Genomic DNA, 26488 nt, shown 5'->3' with positions numbered 1-26488 from the left:
TATGCTTTAAAATATTTATTGAGAAGAGAAAAAGGAAGGGAGCTAAAAAGACAAAATAGATGTTGAATTAACAGCTTTCTTCCAAGTTCTTACGGAGTTTGGACTTCAAATGTCTGTTGAAAAAAAATATGCTCTCATTTTAAAGGTACTTTTCTGAAGGTTCTTTCATGTACAGATATATTTTTAAAAATATGCTTAGCTAATCATAGATTATAATTTAAAAAACATGTTCTCTGGTAAGATCTATATAATTGATTAGAATTATGAATAATGTTGAAATAAATCATTTCACTATAAATATGGTTAGCAAATTATACACTATTTAAAATTTGCTGATACATAAAACTTCTGAAGGCATTTTCATTTTTCTGTAGTGCAAATTGCTCTATTTCTACAAATACATAAAAAAACCCATAAAGCTTAATGATTTGAAATTATATTTGTAATAAATGTGGATTTTAATTTATGCAATGGTTTATTTCCCTAAACAAATAAATAAACAAAATTACATACGTGGCTCGAACTTCAGTTCTCCATTTGGCCCTGATGGAGGAATTCCTTGTAATTTTTTTTGTTCCATCTGCTGTATGACCTGGTGAATGAATAAAGAAAGTCTTAAAAGTATTATTTGGCTTTCTATCATATGTGTGACCTTTGACAAAGTACAACAAACTAACAAAATTGTTTTCTAAAAAAAGATATTCAAACTCTAAAATTTAGATTAACATTTCACAAAGCAGATTAAAAAATACTAAAATTAAAAATACTATAGTTAATAGTACATTGAAATATTACAAAAACACAGGCTCTCAGCAAAATATCTAAAATCCTTTTTAATGTCATAATCCTTTTACAAAATACCACCTGATGATATTCCAGTTTCTGAGCCTCAAGTTGGTCATGCTGACGTTGTAGCTCTTCTTTTTGTTTCTGAAGCTCATCTGCCCTCTTCTTAAGTTCACTTTCTTGTAAAGCAATAACATTTTCATATTCTTTTAGCTCTTCCTCTGTGAAGAACTGCTGCTGATCCAATGTCTAAACAAAAACAATGAGGAAAGAATAATCTCAAAAAGACAACAATAAAGTCTGATTCAGCTTTAAAATTCTATGATTAGTAAAGTACAAAAGAGTATAGTATTATATCTTTGGGTAAGAAAGAAGGGGAAATAAAAAAATATGTTTATGTATTCATTAGAGCAAAAGGAAAAACAGGAAGGAAAACCCAGAGACTAATCAGACTGGTTACTAAAGGCCAAGAGTGAGAATTGGGTAGAAAAGAGAAAGAAAATGTGGAAGAGAAATTAAACACTTTTTTGGAACAGATTGCTTTGAAAATATGTTAATGTTTCACATACTCAAAAAAGGAACATTTTTAAAAATCCACGAGGACAGGAAAATCCCAAAACTTGAATACAAAAAACAGAAGCAAATAAATAGTACTTTTATTTTAAATGAATAAGATAACCCACAGAAGAGGGAGGGAGGCCGGGCATGGTGGCTCATGCCTGTCATCCTAGCACTCTGGGAGGCAGAGATGGGAGGATTGCTTGAGCTCAGGAGTTTGAGACCAGCCTGAGCAAGAACTAGAGCCCCTCTCTACTAAAAATAGAAAAATTAGCCAGATGTTCTGGCGAGCACCTGTAGTCCCAGCTACTAGGGAGGTGAAGCAGGAGGATCGCTTGAGCCCAAGAGTTTGAGGCTGCAGTGAGCTAAGATGACACCACTGTACTCTACCCAGGGCGATGGAGTGAGATTCTGTCTTAAACAAACAAAAAAAGGAAATTGTAACACAATTTTTAAAAAAAAGAAGAAGGGGGAGGGAAAAAAAAACTAAACCACGTAATTTTCAATTATAATATTTGGACTATATGCCCTCAGGTTAAAAACAACAAAAAATCTAAACAAACATTAAACTTTTATTTTGCAGAGGTATGGATTAGCAATTCTAAAATTCGTACATTCTAGGATTGAGCAAGTAAGTACAATATTTTTGTGGAAAAGGGACTTAGGTTTCAAATGAAATATGAAAAGAGCAGATTGAATTCTGTGTTGAAATAGAAGGTGTTGGATTGAAATTGGAGACATCAATGTAAACTCATGAGTTTTGCTTTCTCTTTTTTTTTTTCCTGAGACAGAGTCTCACTCTGTTGCCCAGGCTAGAGTGCCGTGGCATCAGCCTAGTTCACAGCAACCTCAAACTCCTGGGCTCAAGCAATTCTTCCGCCTCAGCCTCCTGAGTAGCTGGAACTACAGGTATGTGCCACCATGCCCGGCTAATTTCTTTCTATTTTTAGTAGAGATGGAGTCTGGCTCTTGCTCAGGCTGGTCTCGAACTCCTGAGCTCAAGCGATCCTCCCGCCTTGGCCTCCCAGAGTGCTAGGATTACAGGTGTGAGCCACCACGCCCGGCCTCATGAGTTTTAATATATACATATATATATGCACACACACACAAATGAGTATTGGCCCAGTGCAGTGGTTCATGCCTGTAATCCTAGCACTTTAAGAGGCTGAGGCAGGAGGACAGATTAAGGCCAGGAGTTCAAGACCAGCATGGGTAACATAGCGAGATCCTGTCTCTATAAAATAAAAATTTAAAAATTAGCCAGGCATGGTATTGTGTCCCTCTAGTCCCAGCTACTCAAGAGGCTAAGATGGGAGGATTGCTTGGAGCTCAGGAGTTTGAGGTTGCAGCAAGCTATGATGATGCCACTGCATGCTAGCCCAGGCAACAGAGTGACACCCTGTCTCAAAAGAAATAAATAAAAGTATATAATTATCTATTGATCTTCTAGTTTATCAGATGCACTAAAGGGAATGTATATTCAAATAATCTTAGCATTCTTCTTCTTCTCCAAAGTCCAGAAATATTTCACATGTTAGACAAAATTCAAAACAAAAAGAGGCGGACTTATCTGATCTCAATCTGAAGTGACCAACTTTCCCAATTTGCCCAGAAATGTCTGGTTTTAGCAATGAAAAGTTCCACATCCTGGGAAACCCCTCAGTCCCAGGTAAACTAGAATACTTGGTCACCCTATCTCAAACTACTTTCTGGACAATTAAAAATTTAAATGGTAATCTTTTTATTTTTAATATAGAAAAAGATGATGTTCTTTCTTTAATCTATTTTGGCTGGTACCTCTAAACTATTCATTTAAAGTTATATATGCACTCATTTAAGTACAGTTGGCTGTGATATAAATTGGTATGCTTTTCTGAAGCAATTTGGCATGATATACTGAGAAACCAAAAAAATATTCATAAATCTTGACAATAGTTCTATTCCTGGGAATTAATCCCAGGGAAATCATCATAGGTTACCCCAAAATGTATGAACAAATGGACAGTCATCACAGTGTTATTTATTATATTAAAATACTTGAATTTACCCAAAATATCTAAATCTAGAGGAATGATTATATAAATTGTACTATAACCACATAACTGCATGTGTAGTAGTCATTTTTTAAATAATGTTTTTTGAAGAATGACATTGGAAAACGTTTGTGAAATGTTATTACATAAAAAGACAGGCTCATGCCTATAATCCTAAGCACTTTGGAAGGTCAAGATGGGAGGACTGCTTGGGCCCAGGAGTTTGAGACCAGCATGGGCAACATAGAAAGACATGCATTGCTACAAAAAAATTAAAAATTAGCAGGGCATGGTGGCACACACCTATAGTCCTAGCTACTCAGGAAGCTGTGGTGGGAGGATCACTTGAGCCCAAGAGTTCAAGGCTGCAGTGAGCTATGATCATGCCACTGTGCTCTAGCCTGGGCAACAGAGGGAGAACCCATCTCTAAAAATGAATGGTTGAATGGATGAATGAATGAATGAATAAATAAATGTATCTGTATTTCTAATTTTTGATAATGAATATTATTTTATACTTAGAAAAAAGTATAATTTTTAAAAGACTTCTAATTATATGCAGTATGATTACAGATAAGAAATCAAATGCTACAAGCTTTCTGAGAAATCAAGTTCATTATTTTATATAAAAAACCAAGACAGTAAGACTATACATGCAAACATAATGGGGTGGAATATACTGACATAAAATTTCTTGAACCAGATATCCCATTTGGGATTGGTTTTATTACCTCCCAGCTATCTGGCTCCAAGAATTCTTTTTTTTCTGTAGCTTTCAAAAACTCTTCCAGAGTCACCAATCGGTCTTTGTTAATATCAACCTGATGAAAAGAAAATGTATGTGTAGTATAAGATAATCTTTCTCATATTATTTAGACACTAGCAACTGTCTTGTAATAGATGCTACTATATAAACATACAGCAATTAGGACTAACCTAACATCCACAGGAACTGGAGGAAAAAAACCTAAAAACAGAAAATTCAACATTATACTAGAATCAGAAAATAGGTTATCTTCCTCTTCTATATAATTCAAATTTGAAAATGTGTGCTATACCTAATATCCTAAAGATCAACAAGTTTGAGTCAGCTGATCAGACTGGTTAGGCTGGTATTGTCTTCTTCCCTCATCCCAATACGTATATCCCTCTTGAAGCCAAGTGCTTGGGTAAGAAAAATAACCATTCCAGAAAGAGGACTATCTTTGGCCAAGAGTAAAGGAGTTTAAATTAAAATGCTCTCAACATTTTTTCTTAAAAACAATTAACTAAATCAAAATTAAAGTTGACAACCTCTCCAAATACTCTTTAATGGCTCGTAAAGACTGTAGCAAATTCAGTTACACAGGTGTACTCTATAATGACCAAAGAAATTTATTTGAGACTAGGGATCCCAGCAGTCAATAGACCATTAACAGCTCAAATATTCAGGTGAAATCACTGAAGCAAAACAGTGGCTTTCAGTTACCTTGCATACATTGTCTATATTAGAGTGTTTTGCTTAGAGGGAGAAGGGGCAGAGAAAGGACTACAGAAAAAGGCAAATAGTTTAAACAGGGTGGTCTTGGAGGTCTCTCTAAAGAATGGACATTTGAGCAGAGACCTAGTGGAAGTCAGACCACGTGATGATCTAGAGAAGGAGAATTCCATAAAGAAGAAACATTAAGTTCAAATGCCCTAAAGTGGGAACAAGCTTGATGAGAGGCAAACACCAAGGCCAGTGTGGCCACAGTAGAGTGAGAGTCATAGGACTCTGATGTCATGATCTTTGGCTAAAAGAGGGATTTGAGATCATATTCTAGGTAAAATGGCAAGCCACTGAAATGTTCTGAGCAAGAGAGTACTATGGCCTGATTTGTGCTTTTCAGTGCTTACTCTGCCTGTTGTGTGGAGAAGTAACTGCAGAGCGGTAAGGAACAGAAGCAGAGATATCAGTTAGTAGATGTGCTTGGACCTGGTTGGCAGAAGTAGAAGTGGGCAGCAGTGATCAAATTCAGGATCTGTTTGAAAGATAGATCAAATATTAGATCTCATAGATTAGATGTAGGATGTGAGGCAAGGAGAAGTTAAGGATGACTTAGCCTGAGCAACTAGACGAATTGTGATTCACTTGCTGAAAGAAAGAAGGCTGAGCAGGAGGAACAAGTATGTATCTGGAGAAGACATATATTAAATGTACAAGGAACTGTCAAACAGATACAAGCCTGGAGCTCAGGGAAAGCTGGAGATAAAAATTTTCAACTCACCAGCATATTGAGTATGTATAAAGACATGGGACTCCATAGTATCACCTAAGAAAAGAATGAAGATAGAAAGGAGAATATGGTCAAGGGATAGGCCAAGGGCACTACAACATGTAAAATGTGGGAAGAGGAGGAACAGCCAGCAAAGATGAGTGAGAAGAAAGAGTGCTGAGGTCTGAGGAAACTAAGGAGGTGTAGTTTCCCAAAAGCCAAATAAAGAAAGCATTTCAAGAAAGAGGGAGGCATCAACTGCATCAGCTGCTGCTAAGAAGCCAAGTAAGGATGATGACACTGGATTTGACAAGATAGAGGTCACCTTACAGGAGGAGTTTCAGTGGAATGGTGGAGGCTGTAGCGTGTTCAGCACAGATTAAGAAAATGAAAGCTAAAGAATAACAGGAAGAGGAAAAATAGCCAACTCTAAAGAACGGTTTTGCTGTGAAGAGGAGCAGAGGAACGAGGCAGTAACTAGAGATTTGGTTTTGTTTTTAAGGTAGAAGATATTAGATCATGTTTGCCTCCAAATGTAAATGATCCAAGAGAGTAGAAAACACTGATGCAAGAGAGAGGGGGGATGAGAGCAGGAATGGAATCCTTGAAGAGGATACACTAAATGGGACCTAATGCACAGTAGAGAAGGCCTTCGATGGGAACAGAAACATAAATGTTAATAGAAGGCAAGGCAAAAAAAATGCATACAGATGCAGATTGGTTGGTGGATATGGTTAGTGTGAAGATTAAGTAATTCTCTTGATTACTTCTATTTTCTCAGTAAAATGAGAGGCAAGGCCATGGCAGAGGGAAGAATGAGAAGTGTCTTAAAGGTTTAAGGAGAGGGGATAATATGTGAAACTGTTAGACTCTGGGAGTGGGGAAGTGAATATAGTAGACCTGGGAATACAGTTAAATCCCCAAGCAGAGGGCCTGCTAGTGATGTGTGCCCCTAAGACTAAAGGGAGACCAGTTAGCATGCTTCCATGTTAATCTCCAGCCATATTCCCTTGCTCCAATATAGCAGGATACAACAGGGCTATGTGCTTAGTAGTAGTTAGCACAAATCATGTACTTAGGTAATCATCATTCTATTTGCAAAGGACCTTATCTATTACCCCCCATTTAACAGGTAACATGCATCATTGTTTGTCTGGACACCTAAATCAGAGGAAAAATAAAACTAGTTTTGAACAAGCCAAATAGAAAAAATGGTCAGTTGCTTTGAAAAGGACAGAAATTAAAATTTTAGGACTCTTCAGTAGTTTGGATTATTATTTCCAACTATTGTGCCCTCCTGTAATAGGATTATACATTCCCACCCAGTGTCACATGACTTTGCTGAACCATCCTATGGGAGGTATATACCTCTCTCCTCCCTGACTTGGGGCTTGATATGGACAAGCTTAAGCTAATGGGATATAAGTGGACGTGAGGCTTGTCACAGCTGAGCATAAGTCTCAAATACTATTAAATGGTTTGGCTTGGGGTGTCTTGTATCCCTGACAGGACCCAGATAGACACTGTTCCTGCAGCCTAGGAATGAGAAGACATGCAGAGCCAAGTCCAGCCCTGGTCAAGCCAGCCCAGGCCAGCCTAGCCCTGCCATATCTAGCTGCAGTCAACCTTCAAAGCTTATGTAATATGAATAAGAAATATTTGTTGTTATAAGCCATTAAAGTATTTGGGTTTTTCTTAGTAAAAGCAACAGAGACTTTAAAAATATCAAATATTGGACTTCATTGTTTTTCAGCAACAAAAAAAAGGTTTTATAGTGCTATGCAGCAGCATCTTAAATCTTTTAGAATATTTTAAAGTAGCTGTAAATTATTTTATTTATACTAAGGGAATCTAGTATAATTTTCTGGATCAAAAATGCAAAATCCAATTAAATAGCTATTCTGTGTATTTATTTTCCATCTTATGGTAAGATTTATTGCAGGAATTAAACAATCCATAGAAAATAACATAAATTTTTAAAACATACCTCACTCATTACATGTTCCCTCATTCTAAGCCTTTCTTCTTCCATTTCTACCATATCATCCTCTTCATTTTTGGGGTCATATACTTTCTCCAACTAAAAAGAAAATTTTAAAACCAACATGAATGAAAAGAAGTTAAAAGAAGGAAAAAAACAGAGAGAAGAAGAACACCAAGTATTAAATAAACTAATTTACCTCTTTAGTAAATAGGGCTTCTAATTCTTGTTCATCCAGGAATCCATCACTATTGACATCTGAAGTTTAAAAGTTACAAATGCAAAAACTGATTTTAATACCTTAGAAAATGATTAAAATATAATGATTTACAAATGGTTTGCAAAAGTAGTACTGACAAGCAGCATCAATATGCTGCAGAAAATGGTTTCTTCTTTCTTATGAAGCTTCAGATCAGCCCAACTTGATAATAATTCTGTATTTATTTATAATTCATAATAATTTTTTAGGCAAACATAACCCCTTTTTTAGTAAGACTATAAAGTAAAGCAATATGCTATATTATAGTATAAAGCCTATCAGACATAACCTAGCTAGTCACAGAATTACCTGCAGTTCACAGAGAACCTTGCAGTAAGCCATATAATGACTTAACAGTAAAAACTTATATAAAGACACAGCTACTGACCTAAACAATTTCATACTGCAGATCAGTGATAAAGACTATCACATTACCCTAGAAAAACTCTAAACATTTACTATCAATAGAATTCAAAAGCAGACCTTGGTAGAAACCAATTAAAAGGAAAACAAATATAATTTTTGCAAAAAGCAGATATAAATATTAATATTTGTGTCAGATCTGTTACCATGTAATTTGAAAAATGTCTTGGGGTCAAAGTCATCAGGATCCAATCCATCAGTCTCTTCCCATACCTCTTTTAGTTGATCTTTGCTTCCCTGTGAACCAATTTTTAAAAATTGCTCAAAACAAAATATAAGCCATGTGTATAGACTCAAAATATAAATTTGAGAAACTCTGCAAAATTAAGAATCAAGATTTAAGTACTAATAACATGATAAAATTCTGCTATCCAACACAAAGAAGTATCTTCATCTAAATATGGTTTTATAGTTACAATTCTTACTGGATGATTAACTTTGGGGTGATTTTCATGTTTTTTCTTCATTTCTTCAAATTTAGATTCTTCTTCTTTTCTCTTTTCTTCATTCAGTGTTTTTAAATATTCTCTCCTTTCATGTTCCTTCATCATTTCATATTTTTTAAATTCTTCATGGCGAGTCTTATCATAGTCTTCCAGATCACTTGTCGCCTAGAATGCAATATTACATTTAAATTAAATAAAAAGATGTGTTTGAAAATATAAATAAAGCCATTCTAGAATATAGCATACTCTCTAAAAAAAAGGTAGTATAGGAGGGCAAAAAAATACTGGACTTTTCTTTTTTAATTCTATCATTACCAGAGGTTTACGTATTCAAAGAAACCAGAAGTTCAAAGCCAGCTTCAATTTTACAAACTTCCCCATAAGCAAATAACATATTGATATTGTTTGGATGTTTGGCCCCTCCAAATCTCATGTTGAAATTTGATCCCCAGTGTTGAATATGGGGGCTGGTTGGAGGTCTTTAGGTCATGAAGGCAGATCCCTTATGAATGGCTTGGTGCCCTCCCCACAATACTGAGTTCTCGCTTTATTATTAATAGTTCACAAGAGAGCTAGTTGTTTAAAAGAGCCTGGCACCACCTCCACCCTCTCTTGTTCCTGCTCTCGCCATGTGACATGACAGCTCTCCCTTTGCTTTCCATCTTGATTGGAAGCTCCCTGAAGCCCTTAATAGAAGCAGATGTTGGCACAATTCTTCTTGTACAGTCTGTAGAACTGTGAGCAGAATAAACCTTTTTTCTTTATAAATTACCCAGCCTCAGGTATTTCCTTCATAGCAACACAAAACAGACTAATGCATATATAGATTGATTTTTTAAAAAAGGAAGGGTCTGTATAAGTATGAAAATCTGGAATGATTTTTTTTTTTCTTGAGACAGGATCTCGCTATGTCACCTACACTAGAGTGTAGTGGCATGAGCTTAGCTCACTGCAACCTCCAACTCTCAGCCTCAAGCAACCCTTCTGCCTCAGCCTCCCAAGTAGCTAGGAGGTCTGTAGGTGTGAACCAACACCATGCCCAGCTAACTTTTTTATTTTTTGTAGAGATGAGGTCCTGCTCTATTGCCCAGGCTGGTCCTGAACTGGCCTCAAAGTGATTCTCCCACCTTGGCCTCCCAGAGTGCTAGGATTACATGAGTGAGCCACCATGCCTGGCCTCTTTAAAGATATTCTAGAGAGTATATAAAAGTTATTATTTCCATTTCATTGAGTTTACTTGTCAAATTACAAAACCTCAAAGGCACAAAAAAGACAGCACTTTTTGGAATGATTCTTACCGCTTTGATTAGCATATCTAAATCTGTGGATTCAAACTTGTCAGGGTTCAGGTGGTTTAGGTGATCAAATTGTTTAAGAAGAGCTTGGTGGTCCATGCCTATATCTGAAAGAAAATGAGAAAACTGTAAATGATCAATTATTAGAAGCTAAAAACATTAATATAAATGATATATAAGAAAAAGCATTCATATTTATTCCTAAAGGATTTTATAAGAAAATTCAAAGGGCAGGCATGGTGGCTCACACTGGTAATCCTAGCACTCTGGGAGGCTGAGGCAGGAGGATCACTTGAGGTCAGGAGTTCGAGACCAGCCTGAGCAAGAACTAGACCCTATCTCTACTAAAATAGAAAAACTTAGCCAGGCTCAGTGGTGCATGCCTGTAGTCCCAGCTACTTGGGAGGCTGAGGCAGGAGGATTGCTTGAGCCCAGAAGCTTGAGGTTGCTGTGAGATAGGCTGATGCCATAGCACTCTAGCCCAGGCAACAGAGTGAGACTGTCTCAAAAAAAAAAAAAAAAAGAAAATTCAAAGTTTTAGATTAAGGGCTCATTTTTCCTTTTAGAATATTACACATCTTAGGCAAAGGTAATGTCCTTTAATCTAGAATGGAATGATTTATAGTATTAGATTTCCTAATATTAAGTCAACTTTTTATTCCTGAAACAAATTCACTTGATATGTGATCATATTCTTTTGAGATGCAATAATTTTGGTTTTGAAATCAATACATAATAAGAATGTTGAAGTCTTCCTTGTTTTTCTATGCTCCATAAGAGTTTATACAGAATTGACAATCTGCTCTTTAATGGTCTGATAGAATTCCCTGAAGAAACTGTCTGAATCTGGTGTTTTTTGTGGGGCTAGCTCTCTGAAACTTTTTCTGTTCCATGTATGGAAATTATTCTAGACTTCTTTCTCTACTTTTTTTTGGCTTCATTTGATGTTATTGTTCCTCTTTTAAATCAGTTGCTTCACTCATTACTTTTCATACTTCTTTCTCATTGCTATACTTATTTAGGGGTAATCATTTTGATTTTTGAACGATATATATTACCACCTCAAAAAATTAAATTTTAAAAATTAAGAGAAGATAAATCAATACTAACATAACATTTTGGGCTGGGCGTGGTGGCTCACGCCTGTAATCCTAGCACTCTGGGAGGGCAAGGTGGGTGGATTGTTTGAGCTCAGGAGTTCGAGACCAGCCTGAGCAAGAGCGAGACCCCGCCTCTACTAAAAACAGAAAGAAATTATATGGACAGCTAAAATATATATAGAAAAATTAGCTGGGCATGGTGGTACATGCCTGTAGTCCCAGCTACTTGGGAGGCTGAGGCAGACGGATTGCTTGAACCCAGGAGTTTGAGGCTGCTGTGAGCTAGGCTGATGCCACGGCACTCTAGCCCAGGCAACAGAGTGAGACTCTGTCTCAAAAAAATAAATAATTAACATTTTGAGGCCGGGCACGGTGGCTCACACCTGTAATCCTAGCACTCTGGGAGGCTGAGGTGGGTGGATCACTCAAGGTCAGGAATTCGAGACCAGCCTGAGCAAGAGTGAGACCCCGTCTCTACTAAAAAAAATAGAAATAAATTATCTGGCCAACTAAAATATATATATAGAAAAAATTAGCCGGGCATGGTGGTGCATGTCTGTAGTCCCAGCTACTCGGGAGGCTGAGGCAGTAGGATGGCTTAAGCCCAGGAGTTTGAGGTTGCTGTGAGCTAGGCTGACGCCACGGCACTCACTCTAGCCTGGGCAACAGAGCGAGACTCTGTCTCAAAAAAAAAAAAAAAGAAAATAACATTTTGACTAAAAGAACATGGCATGTACTAATGTAAACTGACCTCCACAACCAAATATTAAAATTTTCCTACCTTTTCTTTAGCACTTACCTTGAAAGGAATCCAGTTTAGCTTTAATTAACATCCGCAACCTTCCTACTTCTTGTCTTTTCAGTTCATCAAGTTTTGTCCTCACATGATGACTTACTAAGTCCAGCTCTTTGCTCAGCTTCCCACTCTGTTAACAAAATAAGCTAGTTTTATCTATTACATTCCATTTTTAGACCAGATGCAACACATAAAAAATATAGTTATAATAAATTAGTGATAAATACTTTTGACTAATTTAGATAAATTTAATATTAAAAAATTTTTCTTTCAAAAGAGATTCAATTTGTAATTTTAAAATCAAGATGTCTAAAAAGAATATAATTTAGAAAAGCAGGCTGGACACAGTGGCTCATGCCAGTAATCCCAGAACTTTGGGAGGCCGAGGCAGGAGGATCACTTGAGCCCAGGAGTTCAAGACCAGCCTCCTGGGCAACATGGGAAGATGCTGTCGCTTAAAAAAAAAATTAAAAATTAAAATTAAAAAAGGAGGCTGGGCGCTGTGGCTCACGCCTGTAATCCTAGCACTCTGGGAGGCCGAGGCGGGTGGATCGCTTGAGGTCAGGAGTTCGAGACCAGCCTGAGCAAGAGTGAGACCCTGTCTCTACTAAAAAATAGAAATTATCTGGCCAACTAAAAATATATATAGAAAAAAAATTAGCCAGGCATTGTGGTGCATGCCTGTAGTCCCAGCTACTTGGGAGGCTGAGGCAGGAGGATCGTTTAAGCCCAGGAGTTTGAGGTTGCTGTGAGCTAGGCTGATGCCACGGCACTCACTCTAGCCCGAGCAAGAGTGAGACTCTGTCTCAAAAAAAAAAAAAAAAAAAATTAAAAAAGGAAAAGAAAGAAAATCATAATTAAAGCACCAAGGAGAGGCTCAAAAATTTCAATTATAAAATGGTACAGCCACTTTGAAAAACAGTATATACATACAATGAAATATTATTAATATTTAGCCATAAAAAAGAGTGAAATCCTGACACATGCTACAACACAAATAAACCTTGAAACCATCATGCTAAGTTAAAGAAGCCAGTCACAAATGACCACATATTGTATGATTCCATTTATATACAATGTCCAGAACAGGGAAACCTATAAAGATAGAAAGTAGATTCCTGTGGCTGAGGAGAGAAAGGTAATTGGGAGTGACGGCTTAATGGGTACAGAGTTTCTTTTGAGTGTAATGAAAGTGTTCTAAAACTAGATAGTGGTGATTGCATGACTCTGGATATATTAAAAACCATTGAATTATATGATTTAAGAGGGTGAATTTTATAGTATATGAATTGTATCTCAACAAAGTTGCTATTAAAAAAAAGTAATTTGGCCTCTTTAAGCATTAGTCATTCCATATACAAATAGCTTTTCAAAATTCATCTTTTTTAGGTTGTCTCCTTTGATTACTTTTTACATAGATGAGTGATTAGTAGAACTAGGTGAATACACTGTTATAGAAGCAAAAAGAGTAGTATATTTCAAGGAGAGAATAGTCAGATAAAATAATAGTTGTCAAAGTGTGGTCCCCAACTGGAAGCATCAGTTCCAGTTCTCCTGAGAACTTTAGAAATGCAGACCCCAGACTTACTAAATCAGAAATTCTGGAGGTGGAGCCCAGAAATATGTTTTAACAAACCCTAAAATCTGAGAATTGTTGAGATAAAACAAAGGAGCCCAGTAAGATGAGGAATAAAAGATGCTACAGTGTTCACTAGGCTTGGCAATTCAGAAGTCACTGATACTCTCCATGAGAGTATATTCAATGAAGCAGTGAGGGCAAAGCCATGCTCTCTCCAGTTTGGGAATGTTTGAGAAGTGAAGAAATGAAGTATAATTCTCCTATCAAAATGTTTGGCTAAATAAGAAAGGATAAATTCTAACTTTTTTTCCCTCTCAGACAAGAATCTTTGCTTGGCTATTTGTGATGAATTGGTTGGGTTTGGGTTTTATTGTCTAGTTTTAGTCTTATTTCTTTTTCATTGGATAACTGTTTAACTTCATTTTGGTTTTGTTTTGGTGTGTGTATGGTTTTGTTTGTTTGTTTGTTTGTTTTTGTTTTTTTGCTCCTTTATAGGGAATAGGAATTGAGTGTGAAAGGCAGACAGCTACAAAATAAATCCCTGCACCAAGCCAGGAAGCTAATGTCTTCTTTTCCCTGAATATCTCTATATATTACCTCCCATGGCCCACATTTTCTACATTACCCCCAAATAGTGCTCTTAATCCTAATTTCTGCTAGATAGGAGACACTGAAAGTTCTACATTAAATATCATTCACCCTAGGAAATTAGTTCCTCAGGTAAAATTAATCTTTCGGAGGAAGAACAAGATTATCCTCAAAGACAATTCAGGGGAATTATTGGCATAACACTATGACTTTTTCCCCAAAGCAGTTCACAGTTTCCAAGAGGAGAGCTGTGAACTAAAAGCCATACAAAAGCTCCTATAATAGATACCACAACCTGATGGGAGTCAGTCTTTCAAAGAAGCACACGCTAGGGACAGAGACTAAAATAAAAAGGATGTATGATGTAGAATGATTCCTTCAAACACAGTTCTCTAATTCTGAGTCTAGAAAAAGTCAAGGTAATTTTTCAGGAAAGTTAAAAACAAACAAATAAACAAAGGTAACATAAGCAAACAAAACTGTTGTAGGAAGCATAACTGAAAGTTTAAAATTAACTGGAATTTTTTTTTGCCCAGAGTCTATAACAAACCCAGTAAACTGATTCATTTCCCTTCAAGGAAAGGCTTTCAGAGAATCTCTGTCAGATCTTTATAACTCCTTTACTTATTATGAGTACTAAAGAGCTATCAACAGCTAGGGTTATGTCTAATAGGGTTCTTAGGACAGAGGCAAATGGTTACATCTCCCTACTGACATAAGATACAGCCCATTATCTATTCTGTTAATCTGGACCTGATTAAAACACCAGAACCTAACCTATTCTTAACCTTTGAATAGCTTCCTGCTATCATGATTCAAGCCCCTTAACATGATACATAAGACCTTTTGTTATCTAGCCCAGGATTCTTCCAACCTCATCTTTTGGCCATTCATGCCTTCCAATTCCCCCTCTAGGTTCCAGCAACAGTTATTACTTCCAGTTTCCTATATACCTCTTATCTCTGTACCCTTGCACCTTTGTCTGGGATACCTCCTAGTCCCTCTCCTTTTCTCAGTTACATCTTTAAGCTCTGGCATAATCTCTATCGGGAAGGATGGTTTCCCACCTGTCCCCACTGCTTCATAGTAGATTATGTGTCTGTCCTCTATATGTCTATAATATAGTATATATTCATCATATAACCATCCTAATAATCTACTTCTGGGTATGATTTCCCCCTGAGGGTTCCTTAAGTGCTGGCGATAAGTTTCATCTTTGCATCCCCAGGACTTAGCTCAGTGCCTGGCATGTTCAAATATTTGCTAAATAATTATTTAATGACATTTACCTTTATTTCCTCTACGTCTGCTTTCTGGAGCTTTTCTCTGAAATGTTGGTCTGTTTCCAGCACATCAATCACTTGCCTGAGATATTCATCATAATAAAGTCCAGTATCCTTCAAATTAAGAAACAAACAGTAATGCTTCTGAAAGTTTTTCCTTGTCTGAATCTAAAAATCTCAATCCTGAACAATTTCTAGCAAAACAGCACTGAGACATATCCACTTTGATAGTTTCGACAAAGTAAAAACATTATATTTCTCAAATAGTTTTGTATCAGAACCAACACTATGTTTTATTGTTACATAAAGGTAGATTTTCTATTTGCTTTAGACAATGAAGATTTAACCAATGATATTAATTGGTTTCTCCCCATTGTCATCTGTCTCTCCTTTGAATATAATACAGTGTTTTCTTGGCTGTTTAGCCCTATGTTGGTAATGTATTATGATTAATTCTTCTGTGTACTATCTAATATACTAGCTATATTAAATAAACATTATCTAATGTTAAACAGCATATGCTTGTTCAATACTCTTTGCTATTTCAGAAATAGTTCCTAAATGTACAGTTTTATAAGTAATAAATATTACTAATATTTTAGTTACAATTCCTTCCATTTCACTTCATATAGTTATAATTTCACCTCATTTAACTTCATTTAGTTATAATTCCTCCCATTTCACTTCTTTTCACTTACTGGTGGTTCTATCTTTGCGCTTTCCACAGGGTGAATATTTTGTACTTTTGTCTTGTCTATGTCTATAGGCACAGCTTGAAGAGCAGTAAGTAGGCATGTAACCAAGAGAATACAATATTGTAGTAGGACGGTCCTCCACCTCATCTGAAATGAAGGAACAATTATAGTAAAGTCCTGAAAAGATGTTTTTAAACTGTATACATGCATTCCCAATGTCACATTAATAATATATTCAATCTCAAAAAAATTAATACAACAAAAAATTTCTAGGAAAGGGGAAAAAATAAATTATAACTTATCCAAAAAAATGTTTAAAATAGATCACTAAAAAAATCAGAGGAGAAATACATTTCAGGCAAAATTAAAAAGATAGGAAACAAAATTTTAAACTGCTTATATATAAGAAAACATTTGGTTAATTACAAAAGCTTTAAATAAAGATGGTAATGAGGGACCCAAAATTTTAAAAAATAAATAGTCCAATACTAGGAAATGAGGAAGTAAGAAAAAACTATATATTTTTTCTCAATTAAAATATTGGGGAGTCAAAATTATTTCTGCATATATTTAATTTAGTTTCAACCTAATTTTGAAAATAAATTACTCTACAAACTATTATTGATTAAAAGAGACAACTAACTATAAATATTTTCTTAACCTTGTTAAATTATTTTATCATAGCCAATAGTCATTTGCTAAAGATCTTTTTTCAAATAAATAGGTCAACAAAATATCAAGTGGGATGTAGTGGTATTGAAACAAGAGGAAGAGCTAGACTGCTGGTCACGCAATACTGTTTCAGGCAGTTTTGAATAATGATGCACTAAACATTTGTGTTCATGTTACTGTGTTAACATGTTTTCAATTCTTTTGCTTATATACCCTAGAAGTAGAACTACTGGGTCAGTTTGATAACTCTATGTTTAACTTTTTGAGGAACTGACAAACTTTTCCAAAGCAGCTGTACCATTTTACATTCCCACCAGCAATTTATGAAGGTTCTAATCTCTCCATATTCTCCCATGTGTTCTGGTCACTTCTGCTGCTCTCTCACTCTTCTGCCAAATCTACCATAAATAAGAGGGCAAGTCAAGAGAGGAATCTGTTTGTATACACGAATGTGTATGTGTGTCCTAACAACACTGTAAATTGAAAAAGTCACAAAAAGTCTCTGGGAACCTACTCTAAAACATTGAATTCATGGTTCATAAAGATTTCATTGATTCCCAGGCTTATTATAAATAACAATAGAAACCATCCATTGAGTGTTTACTATGTACTAAGCAGTACGTTAAACACTTTTTTTATAATTAAATCATTTAAGTCTTACAATGACCTTGTCAAATTAATATTAGTCTCCTCATTTTAAAATACAGGAAACTGAGACATATCACCTAAAAAGCTTGATTTAGCTCACAAAGCAATAAGTCATAGAGCCAGGGTTTAGACCTGGGAGTGACTAACTCCAAAGATGTCTGCTTTTAAGCAAAGATTCTCAAAGTGTGATCCCTGGGCCAGCAGCATTGGTATCACCTGGGAATTTGTTAGAAATCCATATTCTCAAGGCTTAATCTCTATCTTCTAAATCAGAGACTCTGGGGACAGGGGCCCCCACAATCTATGATATAACAAGCCCTATAGGTGATTCTGACACATGCTAAAGTTTGAAAATCACTGCCCCAGAACATATTGCCTCCCCTTGCTCTATTCTTTTTTTCTTTTTGAGACAGAGTGTCACTCTGTTGCCTGGGCTAGAGTGCCGTCAAGTCAGCCTAGCTCACAGCAACCTCAAACTCCTGGGCTCAAGTGATCCTCCTGCCTCAGCCTCCCGAGTAGCTGGGACTATAGGCATGCGCCACCATGCCTGGCTAATTTTTCTATATATATTTTTAGCTGTCCAGCTAATTTCTTTGTATTTTTTTAGTAGAGACGGGGTCTCGCTCTTGTTCAGGCTGGTCTCGAACTCCTGAGTTCAAATGATCTGCCCGCCTCGGCCTCCCAGAGTGCTAGGATTACAGGCGTGAGCCACCACACCTGGCCTCAATGGACTCTTAAAGTCAATGAAGTACCACATCTTGAGTTTTAAATCTACTATCTTCTTTAGGGCTTTCTATTTATCCTGCCTCTTTTATACTTATTTCCTCTTTCTTGCTTTCCTCATTTGTTTTTGATTAATGAAGAATGTTTTAAATATACTTTCTCCCCTCTATTAGTTTCTAATTTGTTAGTGTTTATTCTAGACATAACTAGGACAATCAACTTAAACATTTACTCCTTAATAAGGCCTCAATAAATGTCAAATATTATCATAACAAAAGACATGCAAAGTGTTCTAGAACATTAGGTAGAAAACTAATAACACAAAAATCTCTTTAAATACCAAAATAGTGTCAAATGTGTCAGAGGTTTACACATTTTCATGAAGTGCAAACCATACAAATATCCATATAAGAGAGGGAGAAGTGAGTGATAAGGAGAGGCAATGGGAAGAAGGGAGGGGACCAATCTACTTTCCTCCCACTATCAGGTCAGTAAGAATGGCCATCTCCTTTTCTTTATTACCCTCTTCTTTCATAAGAAAGGTACAGAACTAAAGAGGAAACACTGGGCTGAACTAGGCTGAAATAGTAGAGTGATCCAAACAATCAGGATAGGCTGATCACTTACTCTGTAAAGTAGGATTATATGAAATTCCAAATCACAGTCATCTCAAGACAGCATGGAACACACTGACCCCAAAGACATTGGAGCCTCAGGCAAAATTATAAAGCAAGCAGAGTTCTTAAGTTTCTCCTAGTATTCAGTGGATAGAAAATAATTTCCCTAAATTATCGTGTCCTAAAAGGAAACTTATCTTTCTCTTGGCTCCACCAAATCAAAATTCCCACTCATACACAGAGGCAGATTTCTTAGCTATCGGTTCATGCCAGTAGTTACACAGATTAGGTTTGTGCATGTGCACACACACGTATGATGGTTTCCTGTTTTGATTGTGGGGCAACATATCCTGAAAATGGTTAAAAATAATGATCACAGGTAAGAGGTGTGAAAAGAGTACAGAAAACTGAAACTAGTCTGTCTCTCTCTTGCCTTGTAAATAGTCTCTGTTCTTGCGTATTTTTTTCTCCCTCCCTCAACCCTCTTCTTTTGTTCCTCTTCCTTTTCAATTTAAGGCTGAACTGAAGTGTGCTTTCTTTAATCTGTTGTATTTATTTATTTATTGAACAAATATTTAAGTATTAAGTACCCACTAGGTACCAGATATTATGCTGGAAGACAAAGGTAAGTGAGATGCAAATGGACACTACACTCATAGGGCTTCTATCTAGTGAGGAATGTAGGCTATTAAATAAGCAATTGCAACCTGAAAAAAGCTGCTTACAAAACAATGCATAACATGATCCTTTTCTATTAATTAAAAAAATTTAAAGGGCATTAAAGTGGTATTCAGCAAATAGACATTTCCAGTCAGGTGACTTATAATGTTAAATGTCTCTTAAAAACAAAACTAGGGGCTGGGCATGGTGGCTCACACCTGTAATCTCAGCACTCTGGAAGACTGAGGTGGGAGAATCCCTTGAGCTCAGGAATTCAAGACCAGTCTGAGCAAGAGCGAGACCCCATCTCTACTAAATATAAAAAAATTAGCCAGGTGTGATGGCGCACGAACCTGTAGTCCCAGCTACTCAGGAGGCTGAGGCAGGAGGATCACTTGAGCCCAGGAGTTTGAGGTTGTCGTAAGCTAGGCTGACGGCATGGCACTCTACTCAGGGCAATGGAGTGAGACTATTTCAAAAAAAGAAAACTAGGCTCTTTTTACAGTCATAAGGCTCCTGATTATTTTATTTGGGGCCAATGGTTCTAGATTAGCAAAAAAGGAAATCGAAGCACTAGTAGCAAAAGGATTACTGTACTTTGTGTCTATATGACATAAGGAAAAATGCAAAAACTTACGAAAATACAAATATGCTTTGTAGAAATAGAATTGTAACTTGCTCCTTAAAAGAGAGAGAAAAGATTGACTGAATCGTTAGATTCTTTCTCACTCCAACTTCCATTCCCTGAATTTTAGTTTCCTTTTCCTGAAGCTGTTTATTTCAATTTACTTTTTTAACATAAACAGTGACAACTGAATCATTTCACCAGTATAGGGTATACTTACATAATATTTACAAAGAAAAGTCTGGAAGGAAATAAGTTAAGCAAGAGCTATCGGTATGAGGAATTTCAAGACAAGTAACAGTTAAGTGGTTAAAAAAAGAAAAAAAGAAAAACACCTACTTTTAACTAGCAAGGAAGGCAAAAGTGTGCCTCATGTGACCATACTAAACTTAAATGTATCTTGAGATGGATTATATGTACTTTCAACATAAATTTACTTCCTGATGATTAGTTATGTGATACCCTTGGGATAATTTATCTCTGTTATTTTAATGCCTTGCTTACAGCAAGTGGCTCAATAAATGTTAGCTCTTTTTAATACAACCATAAATTGTACAACAAACATCTATAAAGCATTTATGGGTAATTTAAAAAAATAACCAGAACAAATCCCCAAACAAGAAAGGCTTCTATAATGAATTAAGGGATATAAGTAAAAATAGAAACACAATTTATTAAATGCGGGTTATTTCCTTCTGTAGTCAGACTTAAAGCTCTGCCATGGCAAATTACTGAAGCTTATATGAGTGGTTTTCATAGCTTACAGATTTCAGAGATCAAAGAGAAAAAGATTCATACTGTGGCAGAGACTTCTATTCGCCTGCCAATATCCAAATCTTCCCTTCTTCCTCAGTAACAAAAGCCCAATTTTATTGAGGGCAGCCATACATCCAGCTACATTTCCCTGGTTCCTTGTAGCCTGAGCTTTGGTTCAGGAAGTCTCCTTAAAGAAAGATGATGCATCCTTCTTTGCCTTTGCCTTGCTACCTGGAACTTGGCTGTGATGGCTAGAGCTCTGACAGCTATTTTGGACTATGAGAACCAGTGCTACTGCTTAGGAATACCAGATCAAAGAAATGAAAGAAGCTTAGGTCTCTGACTTTATGAAGCCACTATACATATCCTAGACTGTCTACTTCAAGAATTATTTTATATAAAAAGATAAATATTGTGTGCTTAAGCTACCAGTAAGTCTGTTTTTGCTTTTTCCTTTTTGTGTTTTGTTAGTGGTAGTATCGGTGATGGGTTTTTTGCAAGCAAATGCAATTCTTAACTGAGCACTTACCTTCAGACCAGTAAAGAATTTTTATCTCCTTTTTACAGATGAAGCAACTGAGATCCAGAGAGGTAAGATGACTTGCACAGTATCAAATTAGCGAAGAAGTGGGTTTTGGCTTCTAGCCCAATATTTTTCACTAAAAACTGACTTTTAACAGGTTCTAAATGTAAAAAAAAAAAAGAGGAATAAAAAGACATATTAAATATAAGCATAAATTTAGCCTTATTATAGTGTTAATGGCACATAATAGTGTATGCATTTCCCACATAATATGAAAAGAAAAAGTACCAAATTTTTATAATGTGGAAAGAGACTAAATTATATCCTATTCCAGTAGGGAGAGAAATACATGAAATAAACAGAATCAAAGACCAGCATAAACAAAGATATTGATTTATTTTGCTTAAGTTTTACCACTTCGCTCTCCTCTGAAATAACTTAAGAGGAACTCAGATCGAAAGCTTATTTTTCTCAGCAATAACCCTTCAAGATACAGGGTAACATTTCCTGCTAAATACTTAACTGGAATCTTTCTTTACCACCACTTTTTAAAAATTAACCTTGGTCCTACTCTGTCACTGAGGTCAGTAACAAGATGAAACATCTCAAATTCTTTTTTGAAATTGCACGACATAACTGTAAACTACAAGGCAGTTAGCTCAAATGCAAACTCATTGGTGAACATAATCAATTATTTCTAAGTAGTCTATAAAGAAAATAAGCAAATGAAATATTTTTGAGTTTTAAGAACACATATTTCTTTTTTATACGGTATATTTAACATAAAATCATCTATGCAGGAAGGTGATCATGTATATATTATGTATGGGAAAGGTATATGACTTTTCTTAACACAGCACTATAAAAAATAAACAAACAGCAGATTGAATCCTAATTTTTCCCATTTACTGGCAAGCTACTTGCCCCTCTGAGTCTTGATCTTCCTACCTAAAATTGAACTAATACATCTTCATAGGTTTCTTAATGGCATGAAAATAAGAACAAATACAAAGTAACTAGCACAGTGCATGACAATAGTAAGAATATTAATGCCCTTTCTTGTCTTGAAATATATGGAGAAATATGAAATTCATATGATTTGAAATATGAAAAAATTACTGTATAATGAAAACTCAAAGTTATAGAACTTAAAAAGCAAGATTAATTTAACATACACCTTTAAAAGTCATGTTTGAGGCTGGGCAAGGTGGCTCACACCTGTAATCCTGGCACCCTGGGAGGTTGAAGTGAGAGGATTGCTTGAGCTCAGGAGTTCCAGACCAGCCCGAGCAAGAGTGAGACCCTATCTCTACTAAAAATAGAAAAAATTAGCCAGACATGGTGGTGTGTACCTGTAGTCCCAGCTACTTTGCAAGGCTGAGGCAGGAGGATCACCTGAGCCCAGGAGTTTGAGGTTGCAGTGAGCTACAATAACCCCACTGCACTCTACCCAGGGTGACAGAGCAAGACTCTGCTTCAAAAAAAAAAAAAGGAAATTGAACCCTGCTCCCCACTCTTTCCCCTTCAAAAATAAAAATAAAAAATAAATAGATAAAGAAATAAAATTCCTTTTGGAGAGGCCACATTTGAGCTCTCCTCTGAACACTGCCATAGCTGAAGCCCTGGCACAGCTATAGACCAATAAAAGGAATATATCCAACACGAAGGGAATACAATCTCCTCCTCTCAGCCATTAAAACAGAGCTGTAGCAAGAGACTCAGGTTTCTTCCTCCAAGGCACTGCCCGAGCAAGGAAACTTGGGTTGCTTCTTCTTACTGTCAGTGTCATAATTCTGACAGGGGGCCAGGTGAGGTAGCTAACGCCTATAATCCCAGCACTGTGGGAGGTTGAGGCAGGAGGATCCCTTGAGGCCAGGAGTTTGAGACCAGCCCAGGCAACAGAACAAGACCTTGTCTCTACAAAAAACAGTAACAAAAAATTAGCCGGGCGGGTGTGGTGGCCCATACCTGTAGTTCCAGCTATTCAGGAAGCTAAGGCAAAGGGATCACTTAAGCCCAGGAGTTCAAGGCTGCACTGAGTTATGATCATGCACTGCACCCTACCCTGGGCAACAGAGCGAGACCCTGTCTCTGAAAAAAAATAAAAACAAAAAAAGATTTTTTAATAATTCTTACAGGGGAAAGGGGTGGGTGAAGAAAAATAAATGGCTTCTGAGTTTCTCACTGACAGCAGTGACAAGGGCAACAGGTAACCTGGTGCTCACCTCTATTTTTTCCCTTTGAAAATGAAGGTCAACAGGAAAGTGAGGTTCAAATAAAATATCAGATATATTACCAGCTGAGCTGGATTCCCAACCTTCCCTGATGAAAACATCCTATGATCTTAGTGTCTCTGATGTCCACATCTGTAGAAAAGGACACCAATCAAGGAAATTACAATATCTCCTTTTTGTCAATCTTAACAATGGGTTGCAGTATCCTTGATTATAGGCTTATGAAAAACTGATACTGTTACTCATCTGTATCATTCAATAAAATTACAATGTCTTTATTATTTACATATATTGAACTTTGGATAACTATAACACAATGTGAAAAAGCTCTGCCAAAAATAAAACCATGCAATTGCTATCTCAATTTCCATTAGGTTGATTTAGAATTTGAGAATCAGAGAATTCTGAGATCAGCAGTACCCCCCTTATCTGTGATTTTGTTTTCTGTGGTTTTAGTTACCCATGGTATAGTACAATAAGATATTTTGAAAGAGAGAAAGAGAGATCACATAATTTTAATTACAGTATACTGTTACAATTCTATTTTATTATTAGTTATTGTTGCTAATCTCTTCCTGTGCCTAATTTATAAATTAAACTTTATCACAAGTATGTATGTATGTAAGTATAACAAAAAACATAGTATATATAGGGTTCCGTACTCTCCCCAGCTTCCAGTGGGTATCTTGGAATGTATCCCCTGAGGATAAGAAAGGACTACTGTAATCTCACTCAGCCCCTACTTTTATAAAAGGTTATAAATGCAGAAGGAAGTTAACTGACTTTGCCAAGATCATTTAGCAGACCCAGGATTGGAATCTGGCCATGAAACTCTAACTGAATATACTTTTCACCACATCATAGTTTTCTTTAATTTTTAAATTGAAAGTTGTTAAAGTGACTGAGGTTTTTCCTTGAATAAGTTATTTGTAATTGTTAGGAGCCTGTTTTTTTAAAGTATATAAACTAATTTCATGTATTAAACATAAAAATGTTAAATTTTCCCTTTCTAGACCTTTAATAATAGAAAAAGTTAATCATCTATAATGTCAAACACACAACTCAATTATTCACAATACTTAAAAGATCATCTAGTTTAAGGATTGTTTTCATTACATTTTAAAGTCCGGCACTTCATTCTTGCAGCTACTCAATACTCAAAAGGGTATTTTATATACCCAGCCATCAAAAGGGTCCTTAGAAAGTGGAAAACACCTCAATATTGTTCTAAATAATGCAAAATTAGTTTGGTATGTCTACAGAGATTCACAACATATGCTAAAACAAAAACACACGGCAATTAACATGTTATTGATACTCCATATTAGTCCCCATAATTAATAACTAGTATTTTGAACAGTACCCTAATTGCCTTAACTGTGCTTTTCATTTCAACTGGTATTTACAGAGCATAAACCAACTTAGCAAAAGGTATGCTGAAAGGTTATATATAAAATGTGTGATACAAACAATAAGTACCTTGGGAGAGCAAAGAAAGGTAAATAAAACACAAATTCAACCCTTAGAAGGTGTGTAAAATAAGGATAGACAGAGAACAGTATGAGTAAATGCAAGAAGACAGACATGATTTTTTGACTCAGATTAGAAAGTTAGACCAGATCATGGAGACTTTGAGGACCAAGATGAGAAATGGAAAGTTTCCATGTTTACCCTAATAATGAAAGTAATATTGAGGTTTCATTTCTAGTTCTAAATTTCTATGATTTTATTTTAATTTTTGACCCTATTAACTGAGGAACATTTGTTGAAATATTTGTTTGTTAAACATTTGTTAAACTTTATAAAACAAGAACATTCCTTAAAGCAATCAATTCTTTAAACTTTCCCATGGGGAAAGTCCACAATCCCCTTCAAACAAAACTGACTATCAGAAATATCTGCATTTAACCTCCCCTCCTCTTTTTTTAAACCAAGGTAAGATCTTTTAGTGCTTATATTCATCCATGGATTTAAGAGAGCCTTAATAAAAGGCTTGGATCACAGCACTTACTTATTCAACTGTGTAAAACGTACATCAAGTTTAGTGGACACAGAATTTCAAGAAGTTCTCTTTCCCAACAATCAGAATAATGGCTCATATTTTCATGTTCATTCTCATTCCCTCATATCCTCTCTCTCTCTCTCTCTGATTTTGTAAAATAATTGCCATCAAAGACCGTTGCCAGCACCAACCACAATAACCACATTTGCTCACTGAGTTACCACTTAGCAGGTGCAATGAGGAAGTACTCTTTCTCATCCCCTAAAACCAAAAAGGGCTCATCTCGCATCTCATCAGTCCCTTAAGGAAAAAGGATACCACGACTGGCACGAACTTTCTCCTCAGTGTCAGAGGTTGCTGGCTTCACTGAACTGGCAGAAGAGCAGGATTCACGGGCCTAGCTTCGCTCCGCGGCGCGGGGGAGCGTCAGCCGGGAATTGGTGGGTACACCCTCCTCACCGGCGGGCACCTCCCTCGCCCATCGACCTGCCAAGACCGGGCTGGACCTCGCCCCGGTCTCGGTCCTGCACCTACCCGCGCCTGCTCCCCGCCAAGTGCCAGCCACCCTCACCGGCCCGGAAGAAAGCTTGGGTGCCCAGCAGCGAGCGAAGCCCAACAGGGAACCCCGTGCCTCAGGCTGGAGCTGGGAGCCCCCTCCCCACCGGTGCCCGCCCACTGCGCGGCCCCCGCCATCCTCACTACCCTGGCAGGGCAGCAGAAGACAAGAGCCTTATCTCAGGACCTGCCCCAGCCTCTCGCCGCGCTGAGACGCACCCACCTCGAGGGCGCCGGCTTTACCTTGCCGGGTCTCGGCGCGCGCGGCTCCGCCTGCCGAACGCCCACAGCGCACAGACCGGCCTCCCCTACCCCGGGCCCGCTGCTTTGCTTAGCCCCTCAGCCGCCCGCGCGCGCCCGCCTCCTTGCTGCCATGGCGACAGCCCCCACCCCCTGGCCCCGCTGATTGGTCCGGCT

General features: G+C 36.9%; 1 protein-coding gene across 4 annotated transcripts; it reads right to left on the bottom strand.

The window, feature by feature from the left end:
• NUCB2 (nucleobindin 2) lies at positions 1–26430 on the bottom strand. Of its 4 annotated transcripts, none has more exons than XM_045557609.1 (14): positions 26295–26430; positions 21287–21440; positions 16060–16203; positions 15368–15475; positions 11915–12041; positions 10019–10122; positions 8700–8885; positions 8421–8511; positions 7792–7850; positions 7599–7691; positions 4109–4198; positions 865–1035; positions 514–592; positions 1–113 (listed from the first exon to the last, which is right to left on the bottom strand). In XM_045557609.1, the coding sequence occupies exons 3-14, from the start codon at positions 16201–16203 to the stop codon at positions 106–108; spliced, it is 1260 nt and encodes a 419-aa protein (XP_045413565.1). In that variant the 5' UTR covers positions 21287–21440; positions 26295–26430; the 3' UTR covers positions 1–105. The 4 variants fall into 4 exon arrangements, with proteins under 4 accessions (XP_045413565.1, XP_045413564.1, XP_045413566.1 ...); XM_045557608.1 differs by having other exon boundaries at positions 26315–26426; XM_045557610.1 differs by lacking the exon at positions 26295–26430 and adding an exon at positions 26219–26236.
• Between the last annotated feature and the right edge of the window lie 58 nt (positions 26431–26488).

This window comes from Lemur catta, chromosome 7 (assembly GCF_020740605.2).
Source record: "Lemur catta isolate mLemCat1 chromosome 7, mLemCat1.pri, whole genome shotgun sequence".
Taxonomy (NCBI): Eukaryota; Metazoa; Chordata; class Mammalia; order Primates; family Lemuridae; genus Lemur; species Lemur catta.
This window is presented reverse-complemented; position numbering and strand designations above follow the sequence as displayed.

What these genes read in the sequence shown, in the direction of transcription:
- NUCB2 (XM_045557609.1), bottom strand. Translation starts at nt 16,203, where the DNA reads ATGAGGTGGAGGACCGTCCTACTACAATATTGTATTCTCTTGGTTACA. An exon ending in CAGACGTAGAGGAAATAAAG is followed by an intron (nt 12,042 to 15,367) that starts GTAAATGTCATT and finishes TTTTGTTAACAG; the next exon opens with AGTGGGAAGCTGAGCAAAGA. An exon ending in ACCCCAAAGTTAATCATCCA is followed by an intron (nt 8,512 to 8,699) that starts GTAAGAATTGTA and finishes ATTGGTTCACAG; the next exon opens with GGAAGCAAAGATCAACTAAA.